This window comes from Prionailurus viverrinus, chromosome A2 (assembly GCF_022837055.1).
Source record: "Prionailurus viverrinus isolate Anna chromosome A2, UM_Priviv_1.0, whole genome shotgun sequence".
In the NCBI taxonomy this organism is placed as follows: domain Eukaryota; kingdom Metazoa; phylum Chordata; class Mammalia; order Carnivora; family Felidae; genus Prionailurus; species Prionailurus viverrinus.
The window spans coordinates 35524975-35550874 of NC_062562.1; the positions used below are offsets into that span (position 1 = coordinate 35524975).

At 37.0% G+C, this 25900-nt stretch overlaps 2 protein-coding genes across 3 annotated transcripts in view; both read right to left on the reverse strand.

Annotated features, from left to right (window-relative positions):
- The window catches only part of EOGT (EGF domain specific O-linked N-acetylglucosamine transferase), a 38316-nt gene extending 36768 nt beyond the window's left edge, over positions 1-1548 (reverse strand). Inside the window, exons 1-2 of one of the 2 annotated variants that reach the window (XR_007150412.1) lie at positions 1202-1548; positions 144-364 (exon numbers count right to left, since the gene is read on the reverse strand). Coding sequence is in view for 1 of the 2 variants with exons in the window: in XM_047850401.1 (XP_047706357.1) it covers positions 144-153 (10 nt within the window). In the remaining variant the exon portion in view is untranslated. The remainder of the gene's footprint in view (positions 1-143; positions 365-1201) is intronic. The other variant, XM_047850401.1, reaches the window with a different exon arrangement.
- Positions 1549-7035: 5487 nt separating this feature from the next.
- Positions 7036-25900, reverse strand: part of TMF1 (TATA element modulatory factor 1) — a 36484-nt gene continuing 17619 nt past the window's right edge. The window contains exons 6-17 of the mRNA XM_047848868.1: positions 24145-24287; positions 23740-23906; positions 23292-23448; positions 19963-20055; positions 19121-19277; positions 15606-15798; positions 14501-14570; positions 14147-14239; positions 12660-12761; positions 11984-12136; positions 10712-10837; positions 7036-9963 (exon numbers count right to left, since the gene is read on the reverse strand). Of these exons, the coding sequence (XP_047704824.1) occupies positions 9820-9963; positions 10712-10837; positions 11984-12136; positions 12660-12761; positions 14147-14239; positions 14501-14570; positions 15606-15798; positions 19121-19277; positions 19963-20055; positions 23292-23448; positions 23740-23906; positions 24145-24287 (1598 nt within the window). The 3' untranslated portion in view covers positions 7036-9819. The remainder of the gene's footprint in view (positions 9964-10711; positions 10838-11983; positions 12137-12659; positions 12762-14146; positions 14240-14500; positions 14571-15605; positions 15799-19120; positions 19278-19962; positions 20056-23291; positions 23449-23739; positions 23907-24144; positions 24288-25900) is intronic.

Here is a 25900-nt window from a genome sequence, read left to right on the forward strand (position 1 = left end):
ACCTTCCGGTGTTCAGGTCCACTGTCCCTGACTGAGCTCTAGCCAAAACTAAACCCACTGATCCATGCAGAAGGAGTAACTTAAGTCATGGGAAAAATCTGAAGTCTCAGACCAGAAAGCAGGCTTTTGCAAAGGGCACGTACCCACTTGCATACGCTAGAAGGGGGTGGCTGCTGGAGCATGAAAGCACAACCCCGGGGCCTGGCAGAAAGCCTGTCTGCACGCAGTCGTCTTGCAAGGTCCCCCAGGGCAGGGTGTCTGCACTTTTCCAGCAGATGAAAGCTTCAGCGCTGCGCTACTTTCCTTCAGCGCAATGCAACTGGCTCCCTCCTCTTCTGTATTCCTGGACCGGATTTCCTCAGGCCTAAAAGGTGGAGGAGGGGGAAAAAAAAAAAAAAAAAAAAAAAGTAAGAGCATGAAAGACGATGAGAGGCTAAAGCCCGAGGCTGACAGGGACCACAGTGGGTGACACAGTGGGCAGTGCCTTGTGACAGAGCTTGGGCAGTCTAAAGAAGGCAGTGGACACACGAAAAGTTGAAAGCATCTGAGGCTCACAAGGACTCCTAAATGGCTCGGCCCCCACTGGGGCCACAGGTCCCACGGTGGGTAGAGGCAAGGGGGTCGGAGAGGGCTCGGCGGCTGCCTGAGATGCCCAGGGGAGGTCCACCAGCTGTGCGTGAGAACGGGAAGCGGTGCGGCGGCGGGGTCGGCGGCGGGCGCGCTTCCGCAGCCACCCCGCCGCGCTCCGGACCCACTCTGCGCTCCGCACCCACTCCGCGCTCCGCACCCACCCCGCCACCTCTCGGACGCGAGGATCCCCGCACCCCGCACCCGCGAGGATCCCCGCACCCAGCACCGCACCCCCGCTCCACCCGGCCCCCGGCGTGCCGGGGAGGGGCCCGGGGAAGCGGCTTCGCCCGGGTCTGGGACCCCGACCCACGGGGCGCGGGCGGGGAAGAAGGGCATCCTTCCCCTTGGCCGGCGGGCTCCCGGGAGCCCCGCGCGCCGCTGCAGGCACCGTGAAGGGGCCGAGCGCCCGCCTCTCCGGCCCGCAGGCGGCGAAGGCGCCGGCGGAGTCCGCGGAGAGGTTGCAGCCCGCGGGGAAGGCGTGCCGGGCGCCCCGGCGGGAGAAGCGCGCGCAGCACGGCGGCCGCGGGAGGGCGGCGGGTGAGGGCTCCGCGGATCGCCGAGCGAGTCCCACCTGGAGCCGGGGGAGCCGGGGCTGCGGAGGAGGAGGAGGAGACGGCCGCCGTTCGGGGGCACGGAGTCGTCATAACCGGCTACTGCGGCTCACCGGAAACCTCGGGCGCCGGAGCCGGGCCAGGGGGCGCCAGGGAGCCGCCGGGACAGTGAGGCGGCCTGCGCCGGGAGGCGGGCCCGAGCCCCGCAGTGGGGCAGGGGCAGGAGCCGGGGCCGGGCGCGCGCCCGCGGGACGCACGGCAGCGGGGCGGGGGCTCGGTCTGCACTGCCCCTCGCTACCGGGCGGAGAGGGACAGCCTCTGAGCCGGCCCCGCGAGCTGAGCCGGAGAGCGAAGCGGGGTCTCGAAGCTGCACCGGCCCCCTCGGGGGGAGGCGATAAGGCGCTCGGAGGACTCGGCACACCTGACTCTCCCGGTCTTCATTCTGGTTGCGTCTTCCTGACGCGGGTGGTTACCGTCTGCTTCATTAGAGAAGTTGCCGCCTTCACTTTGCAACGTGAGCGCGAACGGAGTTGGCGGCACCTTCTGGCGGCGGGGATTCCGGGATACTTGCTTCTCTCCGTACTTGGGGGCAACTCGCCAAGTTCAAATGTTCTTCTGCGGAGTTGAAGTTTGATCCTTGGATTATTTTATAATTATTTGAATTCCTTTATAATTATATGGGTTATTTTATCATAATTATTTGAATGCCCATCCCCCACACTGTCTTCACTTTGGACACCTTGGGTTCTAGAATGCTATCTCGTATAGCATAGGAGCATTACGGACTCAACTTGAACTGATTAACTAAAGGTTGATGCCATCAAAATAAATTTACGCTCAGACACAGTCACCACTAGTCCTATGACCTTAAAGAAACACGACAGTTTATTTCCAAAGGTTTACATGCTTTTTAAATACTTTTTGAAGACGCTGTTATGAGAAGTACTACTAGTAATCTGCTAAATTAGGAATGTTGTCTGGATTTTTCCCCCAAATAACAACACCGCTAAAACACAGAGTTAACTTGACATGTGCCAAGCATAATCCTAAAGCACTTCACACTATCAAGTCATTTCACTCTTCATGTTAAAGAGTGCCTTTAAGGGAACTACTGCTCTCTAATTTCATACTTTGCCCACCCCATACCAATAAAGGCAGTAATTTTTAAAAGTGCTTCTAAGCTTACTTGTCACCATCCCATTTTTGTCATGTACAGAAAATGGAGCTTTCCTGTTAGGTTATTCAAAATGAGCTGTAATCATTTAAAATAAATTTTTCTCACTAAGCCATGTGACATATATTTATATTTATTATATAGTTTTTAAACATAATACCTGAGAAAAGTTTCTAAAAATAAGTTAATCTCATTGCAAGGACATAAAGTCAATTAAATTGGTGTCACATACACATGGTACTATTTTAAATGGCTAAATATTAAGTTGTGGTCATTCAGGCTCAGAGGAAACAAGATAGGATAGAGCTTTAAGAACGGGAGAGTGATTCTGCAGCAGCTATTTGTAACATAGAATTTCTACCCAAAATACCAATCTTAAATTTTTCAAAAAATGTTTATTTGTTTCTTAGACAGAGACAGAGCATGAGGTGGGGAGGGGTAGAGAGAGAGGGAGACACAGAATTGGAAGCAGGCTCCAGGCTCTGAGCCGTCAGCACAGAGCCCAAAGTGGGGCTCAAACTCACAAACCGTGAGATCGTGACCTGAGCCGAAGTCTGTCGCTCAACTGACTGAGCCACCCAGGAGCCCCCAATCTTAAAATTTAATTTTGAACTTTCTTTAAGTGGACATTAAAATAAACTCAAATGTCCATTAATGTTGGACTGACTGACTACATTGTGGTATATCCACACAAGGTACTATGCAGGTGTAAAAAACTAAAAAAAAAAGAAACGAGAAATACCTTAATACACTGCGGGGTGTATTGAGCGGGGAAAAGATGGTAATATACTACTATTTATCCAGGAAAGAGGATATATATGTTATTTTACAAATAGCATAACATTTAAAATGATTATCTATAGGGGGGAAGAGGGAATATGGGTATAGGGACAAAGAAAATAGCTTCCCTAGATGTACATTATATAGAATTGGCTTTAGAATAATGTGGATATTTTACATTATGAAACAAAATTAAAATTTTTAAAAGTAATCCTTCAAAATTACAAGTAAAATGAAACTAAGTGAATTTAAACACTGTCCAGTTGTGCTGTAGTCCACAAGGAAGGGACTATCCCAAGTGACTTTGAAACATAGTACATCCCAGTAGATGTACCCTCAGGATTAAAAGAATTTTAAAATCATAAACTGTTTTCATGAACCCAATTGTTGGTGGGAATATTGGTTAGGATAAACCAAATAGAAATAATTAAGACAGTATCTTGGAAGGTGAATTTTTTGACATGTGGTATAGATGTAAGCCTGATAAGGTTATATAAAAATCCTGTAGTTACGAATTTGGAGATGATAATATAAATTAACATACTTTATTACTGAAAACAAATCTCTCCTCCATCATCCATTGAAAAGGCCTATGAACAACCAACTCTGTAGCAAGAAGCACCTGTTGTACCCAGAATGTGATCTCTGCAAACCTCTTCTCATTAAAAGGAACATGGGTTCCAAAGAAAAATGGATCATCTTAGATGTGGGGCAGGAAATGTACAAGAAGCTGAAAGATCTTACATGAGGGGGCAGGGAAGTAATTAAAGTTTATAAGGGCCATATCAAAAGGAGTCAGGAACCAATTTAAAAAGGCTCCCTCTGGCCAAAGACAGAAGAATTTAAATCATCAATAAAGGTAACTGTAATGGATTAAAGCATCTATAAATATTATACTCAAAAAGTTCTAGCCAATCAACCAAATACATAAGCCAAAACCTCACTGTTCATCTCTGATGGCAGAAGGGAACCAACTCTTCATGTGAAAACTGGTAAATGAAGTAAACAAATCAAACATATTTATCCCATCTTTCCTATATGAGTCATGCATGCTGCATGTAATCAAATGATGAGGTACTTTTTACAGAAACTTTCCATACTTAAATATGATAATCAAATCATATGTCTGAAATTTGCTTCAAAATAGTGTGAATTGAGGGGCACCTGGGTGGCTCAGTTGATTAAGCGCCCGACTTCAGCTCAGGTCATGATCTCGCGGTTTGGGAGTTCGTGCCCCGTGTGGGTCTGTGCTGACAGTTGAAAGCCTGGAGCCTGCTTCAGATTCTGTGTCTCCCTCTCTCTCTGTCCCTCCCCTGCTCACAGTCTCTCTCTCTCTCTCAAAAATAAACATTAAAAAAAATTTTTTAAAGTGTGGATTGAGAGGAAGCACACATGGACTATAAATGAAACAAAATGGGCCATGAACTGTTGAACCCTGTTAAAGAGTATGTTAGCGAGTGTATGGGGATTCATAATCTGTTCTCTCATTTGTACAGGTTTGAAATTTTATATAATTTTTACGGTGCATTGCAATTTTATTATATGTTTTAAGCTTGCTACACACATAGTGACACTTGGCTGGCTCATAGTGTCAGCAAAATGCTGAACTATCAGCATATAGCTGATTGGCTCTCTGATACATCCAGCTGCTTTAAACTATAATTCAGGGGCGCCTGGGTGGCTTGGTCGGTTAAGCGTCCAACTTCAGCTCAGGTCATGATCTCACGGTCCGTGAGTTCGAGCCCTGCGTCGGGCTCTGTGCTGACAGCTCAGAGCCTGGGGCCTGTTTCAGATTCTTTGTCTCCCTCTCTCTCTGACCCTCCCCCATTCATGCTCTGTCTCTGTCTCGAAAATAAATAAACGTTAAAAAAAAAAAATTTAAACTGTAATTCAAAGGTTGAAGTTTTAAGTGAAGTTTTGACAAAAGTTGGTCTTATGCTAAAGTGATCTATATGCTTATGGTTTTACAGAAAAGGAGAAAGACACTGCACTTAATGGTTCAGAGCATGCTCTCTGGAGCCGAACAGCACAAATGAGAACCACATCATTGCCACTTACTTGCCATATGACCCTAAGCAAGTAGACCATTCTTCATTTTAAAAATGGACCATTTGCAACTCCGTGGATGGGACTGGAGGGTATTATGCTAAGTGAAATTAGTCAGAGAAAGACAAATATCATATGACTTCACTCATATGAGGACTTTAAGAGACAAAACAGATGAACATAAGTGAAGGGAAACAAAAATAATATAAAAACAGGGAGGGGGACAAAACAGAAGTAGACTCATAAACATGGAGAACTGAGGGTTAGTGGAGGGATTGTGGGGGGGGGGGTGGGCTAAATGGATAAGGGGCATCAAGGAATCTACTCCTGAAATCATTGTTGCACTATATGCTAATTTGAATGTAAATTTAAAAAAATAAAATAAAAATAAATGGAAATAATGGTATGGACTTTCTGAAGATAACAGTGCAGGTAGGTATACAATCCCTCTTCCAAAATCCTTGGAACCATATGTGTTCCTGAATTTTTTTTGTAAAGAATAGGGTGTTGCACACAGTTTACTACTTAACACCTTCAGTGTGCCCTGGGTTAACACCCCATAATCCCACACAATTCTGCAGAAAATACATGATTACTCACATCGAATGAGATAAAGCCTCTAAATAGCCCCATGTCAGTAAAGGTCAGGCTTGACCACCAAAGCAGATCTGGTAATAAACTTATAAAAATACCAATTAGTTTTCAGAGTTTTCTAGACTTCATAACAGTGGATAAGGGATTATGAGCATATTTCAGTTAATTCTTTCCACAGTAACAAAGTAAGTAAGCACTGTGTTTGCTATAATCAACATGACCACAGATTTGTGAACAGTATGTATTTTTTAAAATGAAGACTGAAATTTCAGGAGACAAATGGGCATGGTGTTGTAAAAAACTGAAAGAACACCTCTGTTCATCACTACATGTAAAAGCAACAAGAGAGCTCAATATTAAGCAAACAGCAACACCTCTTAATACCCCTTGCTTAGTATTATTTGAAGTTTCTAAATTTAAACTTAGCTTAGTTAGAAGCAGGGCAGAATGGGGAATAAATTCTGGATAGCACCAATAGCAAATTCTCTGTGCCGCAATCGTGGACCACTGAAGAATTTGGGGCTTTTATTTGTTTTGAGAAGTATTTAGTATTAAGAAGAAAAAACCACTAATTTCCCTTCTGTCTTATTAAAAGACCTTGATTTGCTAAAGGTAGAATGGATAGATGTTAGGGCAAAAGCTCGTATTTCTAAGGATCAAAGTTGCAAAGTTCAATAGTACAAACAGTATGAACTCAGGGTAGGTAACTCAGGAAGACAGGACAACTTATTTTATCTACTATTATTTCAATACATAACTGTTTTAAGACTTTTAGAAGAATATCCCGACAGTGTGATTTTTAAAAGACTAATTATCCTTACAGTAATTTAGTGGCAAAAGGAAATTCTCAGAATTGTTTTCCAAAAACATATCTTCATTAGAAAAACTATCCTTAATACTATTAACAGTCTTCACAATATAAGTTACAGAAAAGTTGGGCTCATCCTCATTTTAAAGTATGTATTTTAGGGGTACTTAGGTGACTCAGTCAGCTAAGTGTCTGACTCTTGGTTTTGGCCAGGTTATGACCTCAAGGTTCAGGAGTTCAAGCCCCAAGTCAGCTCCATACTGACAGGCCTGAACCTGCTTGGGATTCTGCCTCCCTCTCTCTCTCTGCACCTCCCCCACTCTCTCTCTCTGTCTCAAAATAGATAAAAATCAACTTAAAAAAAAACGAACTCCAAAGTTATACAAGTTATATTATCTTCATAAAACAATACTATTAGTCATTGGCCAGTCTAAATTACGTTAACAATGAAATAAATTATTAATATTTTAAAATCTTTATTAAAATCAGATCCATGCTTATTTACATTACCTTTCATTTAGAATTAAAATATTATGTCAATCTGTAGTTTAAATCATACTTTTAGCCCTTTACAAAATACGAAATTAAAGTTACAGTGTAAAACTGAATGAAATACGGGCGATTAGATTTTTAAAGGAAAATAAAAAATTATGATACACTAGAAAAAAATGTATATATACTAGACAAATAGTAAAACAAGATAAAGATATCTATAGTCACTTTCTTTTTTTTCTTGTGGATACTTTCTAAATACTACAAATCATATACTTTTAATACACATCTGCATAAATTTTCAATTAAGAAATCAAATGCCAATTGAGGGATCATGCGAAAAAAAATTCACTTAATTAACTCCAAAAACTCATGTTTCCCCAGGTCAGAAGTTATTCATATTCAGAATACCTCAAATCATAATACAGATACATTCGGTACATTCCCATATGCTAAGGAGTATACACAACTGGAACTTCTCAAAAAAGAGGAAATGAAAAAGAAAGAAATGGTAGTCTCAATTTAGCTTCCCAGGAGTTGGAAAAACACCTAGTCTGTATTCAGCTGTCTACATATCAACAAGGTTCACACCTCTTCTACTCTTTTTTTATATTGTTGAAATTATTATCATTTGTAATATCTATTTTCTTTCAAGATTAGAAACATCTGATTGCAAACTATTATAAACATTACCTTACTAGAATATGGATGGAGAAGTTTTAATGACACACAGCAAAATACAGCAACCAAAATTCTATAGGTGTTCTGCCACTTAGTGGAATTTTTCAAGAAACTCATTCCCTACACCTTCTCAACTTATAAAAATGTACTGAGAGATCTAAGTGTATAATAAAATATGTATGACTATACGTTATTAATTTTTGGATAAAGAACATAGGGTAATATACAGCCAAGGCTTTAAACAAATGCTTATCATTTTTGAGTTAAATAAATTGAAAACACTTTTAAAATTTTAAGTTGAATTGATTTTATTAATGTTAATAAGAATTAAGAAAAGAGAATGTTTACTATTTTGAAATTGAAAGGTATAGGTTTTATTTCAATCTTTTCTCCACAACTGAAGACTTTATTTTCTCACTAATAGATATTTTAAAAGAATAGTTTCGTAATTTCTAAACTTCTAGTTTCAAATTCTTGACAGAATTTTGCAACTTAAGTTTCCTATATTTTCTAATTCTGTACATTTTTTTATTGCTATCAGTCTTGTCATTCCTTGTCAGCCCCTGAATATTTAAAAAAAAAAAAAAAAAAAATCCAAGCTGACAAAAAGCTATTACACTGCTTCTTACCACTAATATATAGAAAATTAATTTTATGAGTTTGGTTCACACTGAAAGAGTATTTATTAGTGCTACAAATCAGAGATCCATGACAGAAACACTGTCTGGAATACAAAAAGAATAAAAATGAGGTCACTTGAATTGCCCTGAAAAGCATTCCAAATTCTTCAACATGGCTTGCTTGTAGCTATACTCCCAAGTTCTAGTGTTTAAAATTAAACTAAATTTTAAATGCGAGTTTTTATTCCCACCTAAAGGCAGCTAAATGACTTTGAGTAATAAAATGTATCAAAATATATCACAAATCTAAAACACAGCCTAGATAACTTTTAAACAAAATAACATTTGAAAGAAAGCAGAGCTGTTTTTAAAGCTTTTTCCACACTATTTTTGTGTTTAAATTAAGTTTTGAGAAAAAGTAAAATGATAAATTACACAGAACTGCAAAATGCCAAATTTAAATTAACTCCTATAACTTCTCTATTTTGTTATGAATATTCTGTAATATCAAACATTGATTTTTAATGTGCCAAAAAATAAGGCTTTACAAAATGTGAACAATTAATTTTTAAGAGAAAATTATGTTATTATTTTATCACTTTTGATTCATTTTATAGGGTAGTAAAACAATACTTCTTCAAAATCACTTAAATGTCACTGATACCATCAAAAAATCAATGTAAGTAAAATTTTTCCACTATCCAATCATGCCTATATAACTAACTGAATAGGTATAGCTTTTACCAGAGAGGTAAACTTTGCACAGACTTAATTATAGAATTTGGGTGAAATAATTTCACGGGCCACAAAAATTTTTAAGTTTAAATCATTCACCCTTTAAACTTCAGACAGTGTCAGCATGACTTCTACTTAAAAAAAAAAAAATTAGCTCAAAATTTAGTAATTGCAGGTTTAATATATTTTTTTTTTTTTACCTGAAGACTAAATGTTCATTTTCAGCAAGTAATAATTAGACATGTTGAATTGTGGAAGATTTCAAAGTTTTAGTATGTTAATACCACTCTTTAAATGTCCTTAATATATACAAACACATATAAATTAGAGACAATTAATTATATATTTACAATACCACATATGAACACCATATGAACACCATTCTCTTTCCCTAACCATATTGATATGAGGAAAAGTAGTTAATCTCTGTGCTTTCAAGACAAAAAAAAAAAAAAAAGAAAAGAAAAAGAAAAAAAAAGGGTGCTTTAAAAAATAAATCTTTAAAGAATAGTTTCAAAAATAAAGTTCAAATATTGCACAAAATAATTTAATTGCAATTATTACTATATGCTATAAAACAAATTTTTTTCAGTTTTTGAACTCTACAGTAAATTCCACTTTCTAATTCTATAAAAGAATTTATTGGAAGTCTACATTTTAGATATTAAATGTTTACATTCAGTCTGATGGGAATGTAATTTTTAGAAGTTAACTGAGTCTTTGTCTTAAAAGTTCATCTATTTGAGTCTTATACATATTTTTTACATCTTCAAGATCTAATCGAAGTTCTTCTGCCTCTTCTGCTTTCTCTCCATACATCTGCAGAATAGTGTTGTATCTCTGATCCAAATCCTACAAAAAATGTGTTCACAATTTTTAAAATAACTTTATAAAACATCTTTAATATTATATTTTTATTATAAATGAGTCACCAGTTGACCAGTAAACACATTACAATCTAAATAAAGGTATATAGTGATCTCTTATAAAAATTAAACTGATACTCCAACCCATTGGAATAAGCAGCAAGTAAAGGAATTAAAAAAAGGAAAGAAAAAAACCTAAGCCAAATGGCTATCAATTTTGCCATATATCTCCACCATTCTATAATTCTCCCTATATAAAGCTTAATCTGTCTTTTCTCCCATTAACACACATGTGATCAAATTTTAGTCTTTCTGGCTCATTGCAGTTTAATTATTACCTGGCATTTACCCCACAAAAAAAGCTGAAAGAAAATATATTCTCATCTATGGCCTAACTGTGACCCCTTATGCCAAATATGCAAATTGCAATGATACATATAACATCAATGAACAAAATACTAGTAAGATCTTGTAAAAGAGCTATATTATAAATGAGCCATGGTCAAATAAAATCTAGTTATTTTCCTATATTAGGGCTACACATGATTATGAAAAATACTTTGTGTAATGTGACAAGCTAGAAGATTCTTTAAACTTCTTTACTGAAATATTAATACCAGTTTTTAAACAAATCATTAACTTATACATATGCATTTTATGTAAGCTAAAAATATGAGATTTAGTACAAATGGATAAAAATATCTTAGACTTATCCCTAAGTGAAGAATACTTACTCTTAGCTGAGTTCGAAGTTTGGGTATCTCCTTCACTTTCTCTTCAAGTTCATCATTTTGATTAGTTAATTTAACCAGCTCTTCAGCCATTATTGAGCGGGTTTTTTCTAGATTGCCAATTTCCAGCTGAGAAACATCACCAGAAACAAATTTAAATAAATATATATCTTGTCTAATAGTCCCACTAATATAAATTCAATATTATTTTTGAAAAAATAGACATGTCAACAAATAACCATGAAATAACACTTTCTTAAGGAAATGGTGGCAAAAATAAGGCTTTCTGCTTTCCTCAGAGGTAACCATTTACAGGGCTTACTATGAAAGAAAAAGAACTAAAGAAAATTCACTGTTTGAAATATGCAGCCCTATATTTTTCTCTAGAAAAGCAGCATGTATTTCAGTTATTCTAAATTACTACAGAAACTCAGAGAAATAAAAACATACTTTAATGCAGGCCCAGCTGTGCAGGTCATATTGAAAGAATCTATCATCACTACCAAAGAAGTTAATATGGGCCCTCAAGCATAACACACTGGGCTACCCAAATATAACATGTATTAAAATTATTCTGATTTTTCCCCCCAATTCAAACACTTCTTCTTTAATGGAGTAATATTTTCAACTACCTAAAAGTATATAATGAAAATAAAAGAGGAAAGATTTACTTCTGAGTGTATTAAGTTTAACACTGAAATCAGATACATCTCTCACCATATTAAATTTTTAAAAAGCAAGGCAAGATGGGAGGGTGCTCCTTCCCTACTCATGACGTTTCCTTTCATGTGCAGGTGTTATAGTTCTCATCTCGCTCATATTCTCTACTCCTTCCTCACAAAGGGGAGCGATTAAACTAAATGGTAAATTTGGGAAGAATAAAATGACGATGTTCAGATAAGCAACTTCCCCTCTTTTTAATGTTTGGAAAAAGGTGCCTGCAGGGAGCTCTCTGCTCTCCTAGATGCTTCCAAGTCTTAGCTACAGCAAGCTACAGCACAGGGGGAGGCCCACTACGGTCCAGCACTGGCTGTGCTATGTGGAGCAGGTCAGCATTCCTAATTCTGGCAGTCCATTAGCAGGCTCATTCGGCTCTTATCCTTGGCTAATTTCTCCAGTCTGTATTATAGATATATGTGATACGTTTTAAACTTCATATGCAACCATTTCACTTTATTTCTCAATCTGCTTAGACTTGAGGTGGAAACGAAGGGTGCTATTTATTGGGCCCCAAAATTTCATTGACTTCAGTAGCACATTTAATTTTTCCAATACCTGTAAATGAGTAATTTCTCCTTCTCTCAGCTTTAGCTGAGACTGTAGATTTTCAATAATGCTGGATCCTGCTCCCATTCTTACAGCATCATAAAGATTGTTTCCATTTGCTGATACAGACATTGGTCCAAATGAATGATCATGAGGCTCATCCTATATTAAACAAACCATATACAGTTTTTCAGTTACTACAGACTGAGTTCCAAAACAAAATGGTTGTTAATTCTTGCTTTAAAATGTCTGTAACTTTTTCAAAGTCAGAAAATCATCTACAGTTCCTCAGTCCAATTAGCACTTCTTCAAGAATATTCACATGAGTTGCCTATGGAATGGCAAGGTCATAGTTGATAGCCAAAATGCTACCTGAATTTCCTTTACCATCATTCAGTTTATTTATTTTTTTAAATTGTATTATTTCTTTTGAGAGGGGAAGGGGGAGAGGGGGAGAGAGACAGAGACAGAGAAAGCTGGGGGAGAGAGCCAGAGAGAGAGAGAGAGAGTGTCCCAAAGAGCCTCCACAGTGTCAGTGTGGAGCTCACGTGGGGCTCAACCCACAAACTCTGAGATCACGACCTGAGTCAAAACTAAGAATTGGACGCTCAACCAACTGAGCCACCCAGGAATCCCATCATCGTTCAGTTTAACAACTAGGCACATGTAAGAAATAAAATACCACCTGAGACAGAAAAGATGTCTGTAGCCCTGCCATATCAACTCCACTTATTGAACTTGATCGTGACATTGTGGGAGTGCTAGAAACAGAAAATGGCTTCCGTTCCTTAGGGAGTAAAAAAAAAAAAAAAAAAAAAAAATTCAGATCACATTAAAGACTAAAATGGTAAAAAAAACTAGTAAACTTTTTTAGGATAAATGACAACAAAGACTCATTCTTATTTCCTCATAAAATGTTACAGATAGGATATCTGAAGTCTTTAATAAAGGCACAAATACTTAGTAACTTAAAAACTAGACAGACTTGGTCAAATCATCTAAGGAACCATTTATATTACAACATAATTTACTTTTAATGGAATGAGAATGTTTTTGTTCTAGCAAGTACATGAACTTCTTCATATGATTATACATTATGCGTATAACATAACCACCAATTAAACCTAATTCTTTAGAATCAGGTTGCTAATGAGTGTTACAAACCACAAATTTTCTGGCTTATCCATTTTATTTTTTTTAATGATTATTTATTTATTTTGACAGGGAAAGAGAGGGAGAGTGCAAGCAGGGAAAGGGCAGCGAAAGAGGGAGAGTAAGAATCTCAAGCAGGCTCTATGTTGTCCGTGCAGAGCCCAATGCAAGGCTCAAACTCACGATTGGGGTTAAGACCATGACCCAAGCCGAAATCAGGAGTCAGTCGCTCAACTGAATGAGTCACCCAGTTCCTCCCCATTTTATTTTTATTATGTATTTTTAAAATTCCAAATAAATTTGGGGCACCTGGGTGGCTCAGTTGGTTAAGCATCCGACTTTGGCTCGGGTCATGATCTCACGGTTTGAGAGTTTGAGCCCCACATCGGGCTCTGTGCTGACATCTCAGAGCCTGGAGCCTTCTTCAGATTCTCTCTCTCTCTCTCTCTCTCTCTCTCTCTCTCTGCTCCTCCCCCACTCATGCTCTCTCTCTCTCTCTCTCTCTCTCTCAAAAACAAACATAAAAAAAAATATTTGAAATAAATAAATAAATAAATAAATAAATAAATAAATAAATAAATAAAATTCCAAATAAATTCAAAAGGTAATCTCCATATACATGTAGGTAGTTTTAACATACCATGCTATCTATCAAGTATAGTCTAATCCTATACAGGAAACTCATTTTAAAAAATTACTTTCATTAACCAGAAATAAAGAGAATAAACTAGTTTTATTCCCACAGTGCCTAGGGGCCTAATGAGGTATATTAGTTTCAGTGAGAGAACACAAAATTCATTTAAAAATGGGCAAGAGGTTCTGTGATTCAAATCCTAGAAATCACAGATCTCTTTGGATAAACTTAAGTTACTTTGGATCTACCCTGACAGGCTACTGAATATTAGAATTTATCACTCTATTGATGTTAGACATTAGAAATGGTATTTATAAAGTATAACTAAAATTATATAACAACACCACTAACTGGTTACACCAAAAACAAAAACCAAAATTCAATACCTTTTCTTTTACTGCTTCTTGGGTGAAAACTGCTTTCTTCCTTTCTTGTTCAACTTTCATTTTCTCCATTTCTAACTGACTATTCAATAGTGTCTAATGGAGAAAAATATAGTTAGGTAATTTCTGTGAAGCTAAATCATCATTGTAAGTCAACTTTAAAGTCAAGAACATAAAACATATATTCCCATTTGTTTTACTACTAAAGACCAAGTTCCAAAAGTAGTCTTATGACCCATTTCATCATGGCATCTCATTAGTTCTTTACCATCCCCAACCATTCTCGGGTGGAAGCCCTAGAGGTGAGCAAACATTGGTTTTTTTCTTTTTTTTTTTTGAGCAAACATAGTTAAATACCTTTTCTTTCCTTGTCTCTTCAAGTGTTCTTACATATTCATCTTTTAGGTTTTCTAATTCAACCTGGTACCTAGTAAGCCAGAGAGAAGTAAACAAAAAAAAGGAGATGATAGTACAGACTACTGAAAACTCACTACTTTATTAACTCTTCAATAGTAATTTCTATTTCCAGCTTGGTTTCCCAACCATATTTTCCAGATGATGTGGGTTTTACATCCAGAAGCTAAGCTACTACTTTTGTGCATTTTAGTGTATTGCTGCTCTATGCTAGGATTTAATTAAAAAAAAAAAAATTTTGAATACCACCAGTCTATAACAGGTTCAGATTCTGCAAAAGCTTATTAGGGAGTTCTTTGAAAATGTTTATAGAAGTTCAGGTATTTTATTTCTTTTTTTTTTTTTTTTTTTTATTTTTTTTTTCAACGTTTATTTATTTTTGGGACAGAGAGAGACAGAGCATGAATGGGGGAGGGGCAGAGAGAGAGGGAGACACAGAATCGGAAACAGGCTCCAGGCTCTGAGCCATCAGCCCAGAGCCTGACGCGGGGCTCGAACTCACGGACTGCGAGATCGTGACCTGGCTGAAGTCGGACGCTTAACCGACTGCGCCACCCAGGCGCCCCCAGGTATTTTATTTCATAAATCATTTTTACTTCACCACTTTTTTCTAATTAAAATCTCTAAGGAAAAAAGAGAGTAAAACCACACTAATCACAGTCTTAATAAAAATTCAGAGGATGGCTTTTATAGCTTATGGTTCCAAAGAAGCCAGACATTTATTTAGAAAGACTGGAATACTGCTAAGACCCTTGTAAAATATAAAACTATAAAAATAACTCCAATGAGTGGTCTCCAAACTATGTTGTACTTACAGATTCCTTTAAAAAACCCGATTAATGAATCCTTCCCCTGGAAAATGCAAATACATACAGAACATGCCACACAATTTCATGAACCTATGTAAAGTTCAGTGAATCCCCAAACCACCTGGCTATAATATTCTATTACTAATGATTCTGACTTGAAACACTTTAACATTCTTTTTTTTTTACATGCTTTAATATGGCACAAAATACCAAGAATAACACTCAAGAAACATGCTCACCTACTATTTTCATCCTCCAGTTTTCTTAGCTTATTTTTCTCTGATTCTAGCTGGGCCTGAAATCTACTATTTTCCTGCCTTAAGAGAGAATTCTGTGACTCCATGGAGGACATTTGAATTTTGTTGGCAAGGAGTTCTTCTGTAGCTGCACGTTCTCTTTCAACTGCTGCTGCCAACAAGGTCTGGGATTCACCTGATTGTAGGGTAAAAAAGAAAAATCACATATATCCAAGAGGCCAAAATATCAAGTAGATTCTGACTTCAAACTGTTAATGATTCAAGGAGCCATATTGAAATCAGTTTATTGCCAAAAGCAGGACTGCCTCCAACAGACAAAAGAACAAATCTCAGCTTCTATCTGCTTTATTACTTTTTCCCAAAATATTTCAATTTGTATGTGGAGTCACATATTTTAAAATATCAACAAATGGTGCTGGAGCAACTGGATATCCACAGGCAAAAAGGAAAAAAAAGGAACCTCAAACTAAACTTCTACCATAAATGAAAATTAACTCAAAATGGATCATAAACTTAAACGTAAAACAAAACTGTAAAACAATAAAAAAAAAAAAAAAAAAAAACCACAGGAGAAATCTTCAGCATCGAGGGACAGGCAAGGAATATTTGTTAGACACCAAAAGCAGAGCCATTAAAGAAAAACAGATAAATTGGACACCTTCAAAATTTTAAACTTTTGCTTTTGCAAATAGGACAAAAAGACAAGCTACGGAGTTGGAGGGAAAAAATGCAAAACACATTATCTAAGTCTAGTGTCTAGAATATATAAAAAAAGTCTCAAAACTCAGTAGCGAAAATAAAGACAATCCAGTTAGAAAATGGGCAAGACATGAAAAGTTATTTCACTCAAGAGGCTATAGAAATGAAAAATAAGCACATGAAACAATATTCAACATTAGTCATTAGAGAAATGAAAATGAAAATCACAGTCAGATATCACTACACACCTGTCTGAACCACTATTAAGAAAAAACAGGGAAAAGACAACATCCTTGCTGGCAAGGATATGGAGCGACTAGATTCCTGTCACACCTACAGCCACTTTGGAAAAACAGTTTGGCATTTTTTAAAAAAACTAAACATACAACTACCCACACAACCCAGTAAGTGAACACTTAGGCATTCACCAGAGAAATGAAAATATGTTCACTCTAAAACCTGGACAAGAATGTTCACCAGAGCTTTATTTGTGTGAAAAAATCTAGAATGAGCCCAGATATCCTTCATTAGGTAGATGGTTAAAGAAAATGCGCTATGCACATACCATGGAAACACAATGAGCAATGAAAAGACTAAATCGCTGATACACACAGTATGTAATTCTATTACTGTAACATTTTGAAATTCCATAATTTTAGACCGAGGACAGATTAGTGATTGCCAAGATTTGAGACAGGTGAGAAAGGCCACGAGGATGGCAAAGTGAGGTTTTAAAAGGACAACGTAAAGGATCTTTGTGGTGTTAGAAGTGTTCAACATCTTGAGTGCAGAGATGGGGACATGAACCCACACAAATGACAAAATTGTGCAGTACTTAATACAGACACACAAAAATGAGTACCATTAAAACTGGGAAAATCTGATTAAAATCAGTAGATTGTATCAAGTCAATGTAATGGTTGTGATATTATATTTTAATTTTGCAGTGTTAACATTTGGGGATGTTGGATAAAGCATGCAAAGTACCAACTGTATTATTTCTTATAACTGCAAGTGAATCTACAATTATCTCGATAAAAATTTTCAATTAAAAAAAGATTAGTGCATACAACTCAAGATTTAACCAAAAATTCTACTTCTCCCCCCCACCAAAATAGACTTAACACCATCTCTATTTTTCACTTTATATTGTTATATACTGTATCTGTGCTATTTTCTTTCTTTTTCTTTTTTTTAATTTGAGAGAGATAGAGTGAGAGGGGTAGATGGGCTGAGGGAGAGAGAGAGAACCTTAAAGCAAGCTCCAAGCTCAGTGCAGAGCCGGTCATGGGGCTCGATCCCACAACCCTGGGATCATGACCTGAGCTAAAATCAAGAGTTGGATGCTCAACCAACTGAGCCACCCAGGTGGCCCTCTGTGCTCCTATTAAAAATACTATTTACCGGGCGCCTGGGTGGCTCAGTCGGTTAAGCGTCCGACTTCGGCTCAGGTCACGATCCGATGGTCCGTGAGTTCGAGCCCCGCATCAGGCTCTGTGCTGACAGCTCTGAGCCTGGAGCCTGCTTCGGATTCTGTGTCTCCCTCTCTCTCTCTGCTCCTCCCCCGTTCATGTTCTGTCTCTCTCTGTCTCAAAAATAAACAAACATTTAAAAAAAAAAATACTATTTACTACATCTGTCCCTTGGCTTTGCCTACATTCCAGCACAATACCACATACCCTCGAGTGTATGTAAACTCCAGTTTAAAAACCACAAAAATAACAGCTTCTACTTTTCATTTATTGCAAAATAATTATTCTTTTCATGAGGTGTCATTTTCAGATGTCTTATTTTCATAACAAATGGGTCTCAATAACAATTGATGGACCCCAAAACTTATACCTACAAATTACACAACATATAAGGGTTCATTAAGTTCACTGATTATTTAAGCAGATGAATCTTTTTCCAGACATCGTCTCACATGGAACTCAAAAAAAAAAAAAAAAACAAAAAAGACAAAGGAGGAACTACTCTCATTACAGCAGCCTAGAGAGATACACCGAGCACCTCTCATTTACAGAGCTTCCCTCTCACCATGACAGCTAGTCCTAAGACATCTAAGGGATCTAGCAAATACTGTTTGAAAACCACTAATCTAGTTTACCCCTCATGGCTTACAAGGACACCCATTCAGGCCTGCTTTTATCACTAGACCACAGTGTCTCAAATGACAGTTATATTTAGGCACAGAATGGGACACATGAATTTTTCATGAACTTGCCAGCTTCTGGGATATCTAATATATGTATATGTATATACATGTACATATATATGCATATGTACTAGTCTATGCTTGCATAAACATCTTAGAATAATTTTCTTAATAACATCACAGAAGGGCAACCTGGGGCATTTCTATAAAAAAGACTCTAAAGACTCCGCATCATCTGTCTAGTAGAGTTTGATCGGGATCCTCCTTAGATCTATCTCTGCTCCTGGAATTCTACCAACAACTAGAATCCTGATTTCTACATCCTACATTATTGCAGACAAGCTAGAAAGGGGACAGATTTAGCAAGAGACAAGGAAAAAAATGAGTGCAGCAGTCTGTAAAAATGAAAGGATGGCATGCTAGTATTTGGGACATTATCTGACACACTGTGTAAGGGAAAACAAGTGGTTTGAAAGGGTCAATTAGGATATTAGAAAATAAATGTAAAAAAAGAGAAGAGGTAAAAATCTACAACTTAGACATAAGCTGTAACTATCAGATCAAGAATTTCAATTTTATATCATTATTCTAATTCTATAAACAAGCTTCCACACTGAGCTTAAGAACTAAAGAAATCAGTTACCAAGCCTATCAGAAAGATTCTTCTCTAACTTCTCCCACGATGATGTCTGGGACCCTAGAGTTGCTTGCAAATTTTCTATCTGTCGAAGCAATGGTCTTGTTGTTGATGAAACACTTTGACTCAGCTCTTGGTTTCGATTCTCTGCTTCCTGAAGTCTCTGAATGGTGAAATTCTTAAGTCATTACCACTAAAAGCAATAAAAGCTCTAAAAACACTAGCAAACAAACTTTATGAGAGATTTCTGGACAATATTGTTTCCCCAAGAAAAAATTATTTACATTATTTTCCAATTATTCAATCTTTAAATTAGAGTTACGAAGCATAACAGTATGTAAATAAGTGCTTCTTTATAAGGTTTTCAAACATAAAGATAGCTTTTGATTACCTGAAGGTAAAAGAGACTATCATCCAAACCTCCCAGCAATTGTCTCATCACCCAAATATTTCTAAGTATTTATAAAAACAGAAAGATCAATCTGAGTTGCATTTTCTCTCCCTTTTCCCATTCATGTTCACTTATTGAAAATTAACAGAGTGGTCTCCTATCTACCTAACAGTAATCAAAGACTGATAATAATAAACTAGTTATAACAAACAAAAAGACAATACTGAGAAATAAATTTATCACAAATTATTTTCCATAAAAAAACCTAGGGCTTTTCATGTTTCTTTTTTTTTAAGGTGCCCCCTCTGATTTTTTTCATATAAGGCACAAAACAATACAGCAAATGCTAAGTATGGTAGTAATCACCTCAATTCCATGAACAGTATCCCCACCGAGCCATTTTTTATTTCTAGGAAAACACATCTTGGATTTGTGTTTAGGAAAAGTGTGACAGTACCTGCTGGAGTTCACCGATCTCATGGCGTAAATAATCCTCTCTTCTGGCAGCTGCTTGCTCTGCACGTTGCAGTGCCAGCCTGAGGTCTCCCACCTGTATGAGAACCCGTACACACTAGCACAGACGGTAACAAAACATTACCCGCAACTTCCTACCTGCATACTGTGTTGTGCGCATTTGCTGTTTATGTAGAATACTTCTACTATCCAATGAGCTTTTTCACATGATTAGCACACAGCCCATTCATCAAGCAATTCTAAACTGTATATGTACCCAATATATACTCAGAAAACCACTGTTAGGCCAAAAAAAAAAGTATATAAATAGGTACAAGGCACAGCCACTGTACAATACAGAAGGAGAGACAATGCATCTATAAATACTCGCAATGTAAAGCAGAATGTGATAGCTATAAAAGCAAGCTGCTATTCCTAATACACAACTGCAGATGTAAACTGCTACAGTGTTTCTGTAAAACATTATGAAGACATGTTTAAAGGATCATAAAATTTTTCACCTTTTTCACTTGGTCATCTAGTCTTGAGAATTGACTCAACAAAAGCAGATATAAATGTAAAAGATACTCCCCACTTTGCTGTTAGCTAGACTAGCAAAAATAGACAAAACAGGAAATATTCCACATATCCACCAGTAATCTATTTTTGCAAAGTTTGATACATGAATATAATATTCCCATTAAAAATTATGATGAATGTGGGCGCCGGGGTGGTTCAGTCAGTTAAGCATCTGACTCCTGATTCTGGCCCAGGTCATGATCTCACAGTTCCATGAGACTGAGCTTGTGTCAGGCTCTGAGCTGACAGCATACATTCTCTCTCCCTCTCTGCCTCTTTCCCACATACGTGTGTGGGCATACTCTCTCTCTCTCTCAAAATAAATAAACTTAAAAAAAATTATGATGAATGTGAAGAATATGTAAAAATTTATAATTAAATCTTAAATGAAAAAACTAATATATATGGTATCAATTACTTAAAAATACATAGAAAGGTAAGAAGTTAATACACAAAACTGACATTACTTATAAAAGGTGATAATTTTATAAATAGTACCACCATATGCTCTCTGTCTCCCATTCCCCTACTTTTTGTTATTATGCTAGTGTATATGCAGAGGTATATAGGTAAATTTATAGACCTGTATATTTTCTTTCATTTACAAACAGAAACACTGAAAAAACAAACCAAACACTAGTAAAATGGCTACTTATAGGCAAAGAAAGAGGACAGGGAGGAGCTAAGTTGGAAACAAATGTTGTCTCGATATACGGTTATATAGTTCTCACTTTGGAATCATGTAAATGTTCTACATATTTATGTAAAATTAAATCAAAATTGCACTGCGCTCAATGAGGAAAGAATGATCTTTTCAATAAATGGTCCTGTGACAGCTGGACATTCATGTGCAAAAAACCTAAATGCAAGAGCTAAAACTATAAAATTCTTAGAAGGAAACAGGGGAACACCTGCATGACCTTGGACTAAGCAATGGTGTCTTAAATACGATGCCTGAAGCACAGGCAACAAAAGAAAAAATAAAGAAGATGGACTTCACCAAAATTAAAAAAACCTATACATCAAAGGACACTATTGAGAAAATGAAAGACAACCTATAAAATGGGAAAAAATATTTGCAAATCCTACCTTTGATAAAGACCTAATATGCAGAACACATAAACAACTCTCACAACTCAACAATTTAAAAATGAGCAAAGGATATGAGTGTTTGAATAAATTTCTCCAAAGAAGATGCAAAAATATATATATGGCCAGTAAGCACATAAAAAGATGCTCAACATCATTAGTCATTAAGGAAATATAAACAAATACACCACAATCAGATACCATTTCATACCCACTAAAAGGGCTATTAAAAAAAAAAAAAGAAGGGGCGCCTGGGTGGCTCAGTCGGTTAAGCGGCCGACTTCGGCTCAGGTCATAATCTCGCAGTCCGTGAGTTCGAGCCCCGCGTCGGGCTCTGTGCTGACAGCTCAGAGCCTGGAGCCTGTTTCAGATTCTGTGTCTCCCTCTCTCTGACCCTCCCCCGTTCATGCTCTGTCTCTCTCTGTCTCAAAAATAAACGTTAAAAAAAAAATTATTTTTTAAAATAAAAAAAAAAAAAGAAGGTAACAAACACTGGCAAAAGATAGAAACTAAAACCCTCACATATTGCTGATAAGAATGTAAAATGGTGTAGGTGTTGTGGAAAGTCTGGCAGCTCTTCACAAAGTTATATATAGGATTACCAAACTAACCTAAGGATATATGTCAAAGAGAATTTTTTTTAATAATTTTTTTTAATGTTTATTTATTTTTGAGAAAGAAACAGAGCACAGGGAATGAAGCCATCAGAGACAGAGGGAGACACAGAATCCAAAGCAGGCTTCAGGCTCTGAGCTGTCAGCACAGAGCCCGACACAGGCCTTAAACCCACGAACTGCAAGATCATGACCTGAGCCGAAGTCGGATGCTTAACCGAATGAGCCACCCAGGTGCCCTATGTCTAAGAGAATTTAAAATAAATGTTTACACAAAAATGTGTACGTGAATGTTTATAGTAGTATTATTTGTAATAACCAAAAGTGAAAATAACCCAAGTATCCATCAACTGATGATTTTGTAAGACAAAGCCTGACAAATTTTGGTTTTCCTCCCTTATCTGAACTGTATGGACTCCCCCAGTTGTTATGAATAAGCTCAGGAGTTATATGGATTCTCCTAAAATTATACACAATGTCTAGTATTTATCTGCATAGGTGCAGTAACACAGTCTGCCTTTCACAATATTCTGTAGTAAGTCTGAAATTCACCAAAAATAAGCAGTACTAGAATAATGTAGGTATCACTTTAACAATGGTTTAAAAAAACACACAATGTTAAAAAAAAAATTTTTTTAAAAAAAGGGGGGGGGGGCGCCTGGGTGGCTCAGTCGGTTAAGCAGCCGACTTCGGCTCAGGTCATGATCTCACGGTCCGTGGGTTCAAGCCCCACGTCCGGCTCTGTGCTGACAGCTCAGAGCCTGGAGCCTGTTTCAGATTCTGTGTCTCCCTCTTTCTCTGATCCTCCCCTGTTCATGCTCTCTGTCTCAAAAATAAATAAATGTTAAAAAAAAAAAAAAAAAAAAAAACAACAAAAAACACAAGACTGGCACAATACAGTAGTCTTAGAAAAAAGTGTCCAACAAGATTAGAAACAAAATATAACACCTGTACCACTAAATAAAGTTTGACTCAAACCAGCTAATGTATTCTTTAATTTGTAAAAGCACAAAGTTTTTAAAGACTAATTTAATTATTATCTCTTGCTTACTTGAATCGCTAACGTTTCTTGCTGCTGACGGGCTTCTTCTTGGGCCTTGTCTAGTGCTGCAGAAAGTTCTTCTTTGGCTTTCATTTCACGACTCAGAGCAGCTTCCTGTGCCTCGCTATCTTTTGCAGCATTGGCTTTGTGGAGATCAGTAAGTTCTCTTAAAAAATTGGATTGATAATTTTTATTTAAAATAGTTAATTACATGACCAAGTTAAGGAAGTTTGCATATAGATTTCCCTAGGAGCTACACAATAAGGGAGAGTTCACCCCATAATAAACACTGACCACAGTAAGGACTCTCTGTTGAACTTGCTCTGACCAACTACAAGTCCATACATAGCCAAGTTTATAAATATTGTTAGTGATCAAATAACAGAAGAAGTATTTCTTCAACATCCTGTTCTGATAATTGATTTTCAATGAGTTGTATATTTGTTCATTTTCTTACTTGTATGCACTATCCAGAGCAGCTTGAATACTTCGGTTCTTTTCTTCAAGTTCATCCATGTCTACCTGAAGTCGACCAAGATCCTTCTCTTGGCGTTCTACCACAGAATTTAGTTTTTTAATGTTTTCTCTATGTTGTTTCTCAACCTCTTCTTTGCCATCAAGGACCTATAAAACAGACAAAAGTATTTTTCAATTAATAACACCATGGTAAATAATTGTATTCCAGGAATCTTGAGTGTTACAGTAATGAAGAAAAATCTTAACTATCATCTATTAAATTGCTTGACAAATTCTTCCCATGATATATCCCAATAAATTATTCTAAATGTTTTATAAACCATGGCTAATTGTTCATATAGGAAGTAATAACAATATATATATTTAGATAATAGTTAATATTCACCTGTTTTAAATGTTGCAACTCTTCTTCTAGCTCTTTAACTTTTTTGTTCAGTTTTGCAATAATATTTTCATTTTCTTTGTCTTTAGCTCTTAATTTCTTAATAATGTTAGAATTATGCAGCTGCTGTTTTGAAAGTTTTTCTCCTAGCAATGGCAAAAAAAAAAAAAATTTTCAAATAATGATTCCTTAAGAATCTGGATAGTGTGTTGGATCTAACCAGTGACATAAAATGATAGAGTATTTTTAAAATCACAATATTATAACCATGAACATTAAATTGATTGGGACAACCATCAATAAATGCTAAAATTACTAGATGGAAGGGTGATAGGTAACAGAATATTTTTAGCCTTAAGAAATCATTCCCACAGGCAAACCATAAGAGACTCTTACATAACAGAGAACAAACTGAGGGTTGCTAGCAGGGAGGTAAATGGGGGGAAGGGCTAAATGGGTGATGGGCATTAAGGATGGCACTTGTTGGGATGAGCACTGGGTGTTATATGTAAGTAATGAATCACTGGGTTCTACTCCTGAAACCAATACTACAATGTATGTTAACTAACTTGAATTTAAATAAATAATCTTTTTAAAATTCATTCCCACATATTGCTTACGAATTACAAATGGAAAAATCTACTTGTAATACAATGGAGAAATCTGGCTATTACCATCTTAACCATTTAGTTAGTCACCAGTGATCTTTCTTACCAGAAATTTTATCTGAATCTAATCATGAGAAGGACAAATTCCTGAACATAGGGCATACTATAGAAAAACTGGCCTGGATTCTACGAAGTCTTTAAAGTCATGAAGAGAGACCTATCGCTAGACTGATGAAAGACCAAAAAGACATAGTGGCCAAATGCAATACACAAACTTTGACTGGATCTTGGGGCAGGACAAGTATCAGGTATAAAAGTCCTTTTTAGAGACAGTGGGATGATGAAATATATGTTGGAGTATACTTCTGAATAAATATTGATTTTCTTAGATATGGTTATGATGTTGTGCTTGTGAAGCAAAATGTACTTGCTACTGGGAAATGGAGCCTCATGAATTTAGGAGCAGACTACATATTCAATGCAATATCTAACAAAAGTCCAATGGCAAATTTCACAAAGTTTTTTAAAAATCCTAAAATTCATATGGAACCACAGAAGACCTCAAATAGCCAAAGGAATCCTGAGCAAGAACAAAGATGAAAGTATCATATTTCCTCATTTTAAGACATGATACAAAGCTAGAGTTATCAAACCAGTATGGTACTAGCATAAAAACAGTAGACCAGGGGCGCCTGGGTGGCTTGGTCGGTTAAGCATCCGACTTCGGTTCAGGTCATGATCTCACGGTCCGTGAGTTCGAGCCCTGCATCGGTCTCTGTGCTGACAGCTCAGAGCCTGGAGCCCGTTTTGGATTCTGTGTCTCCCTCTCTCTCTCTGCCCCTCCCCTGTTCATGCTCTCTGTCTCAAAAATAAACGTTAAAAGAAAAAAAAAACCAAAAACATAGTAGACCAGCAGAGCAAAACAGCCTAGAAAATCCACACAGAATTCAGAAATACATTTACAGCCAAGTGATCTTCAAAAAAGAGACCAAGAACACACTATGGGGAAAAGGAAGTCTCATCAATAAATTATACCAGGAAAACTGAATAATCATAGGCAGAATGAAATAGGACCACACACCAAATACAAAAGTCAACTCAAAATAAACACTTAATATACCTGAAAGTGTAAAATTACTAGGAAAAAAAAA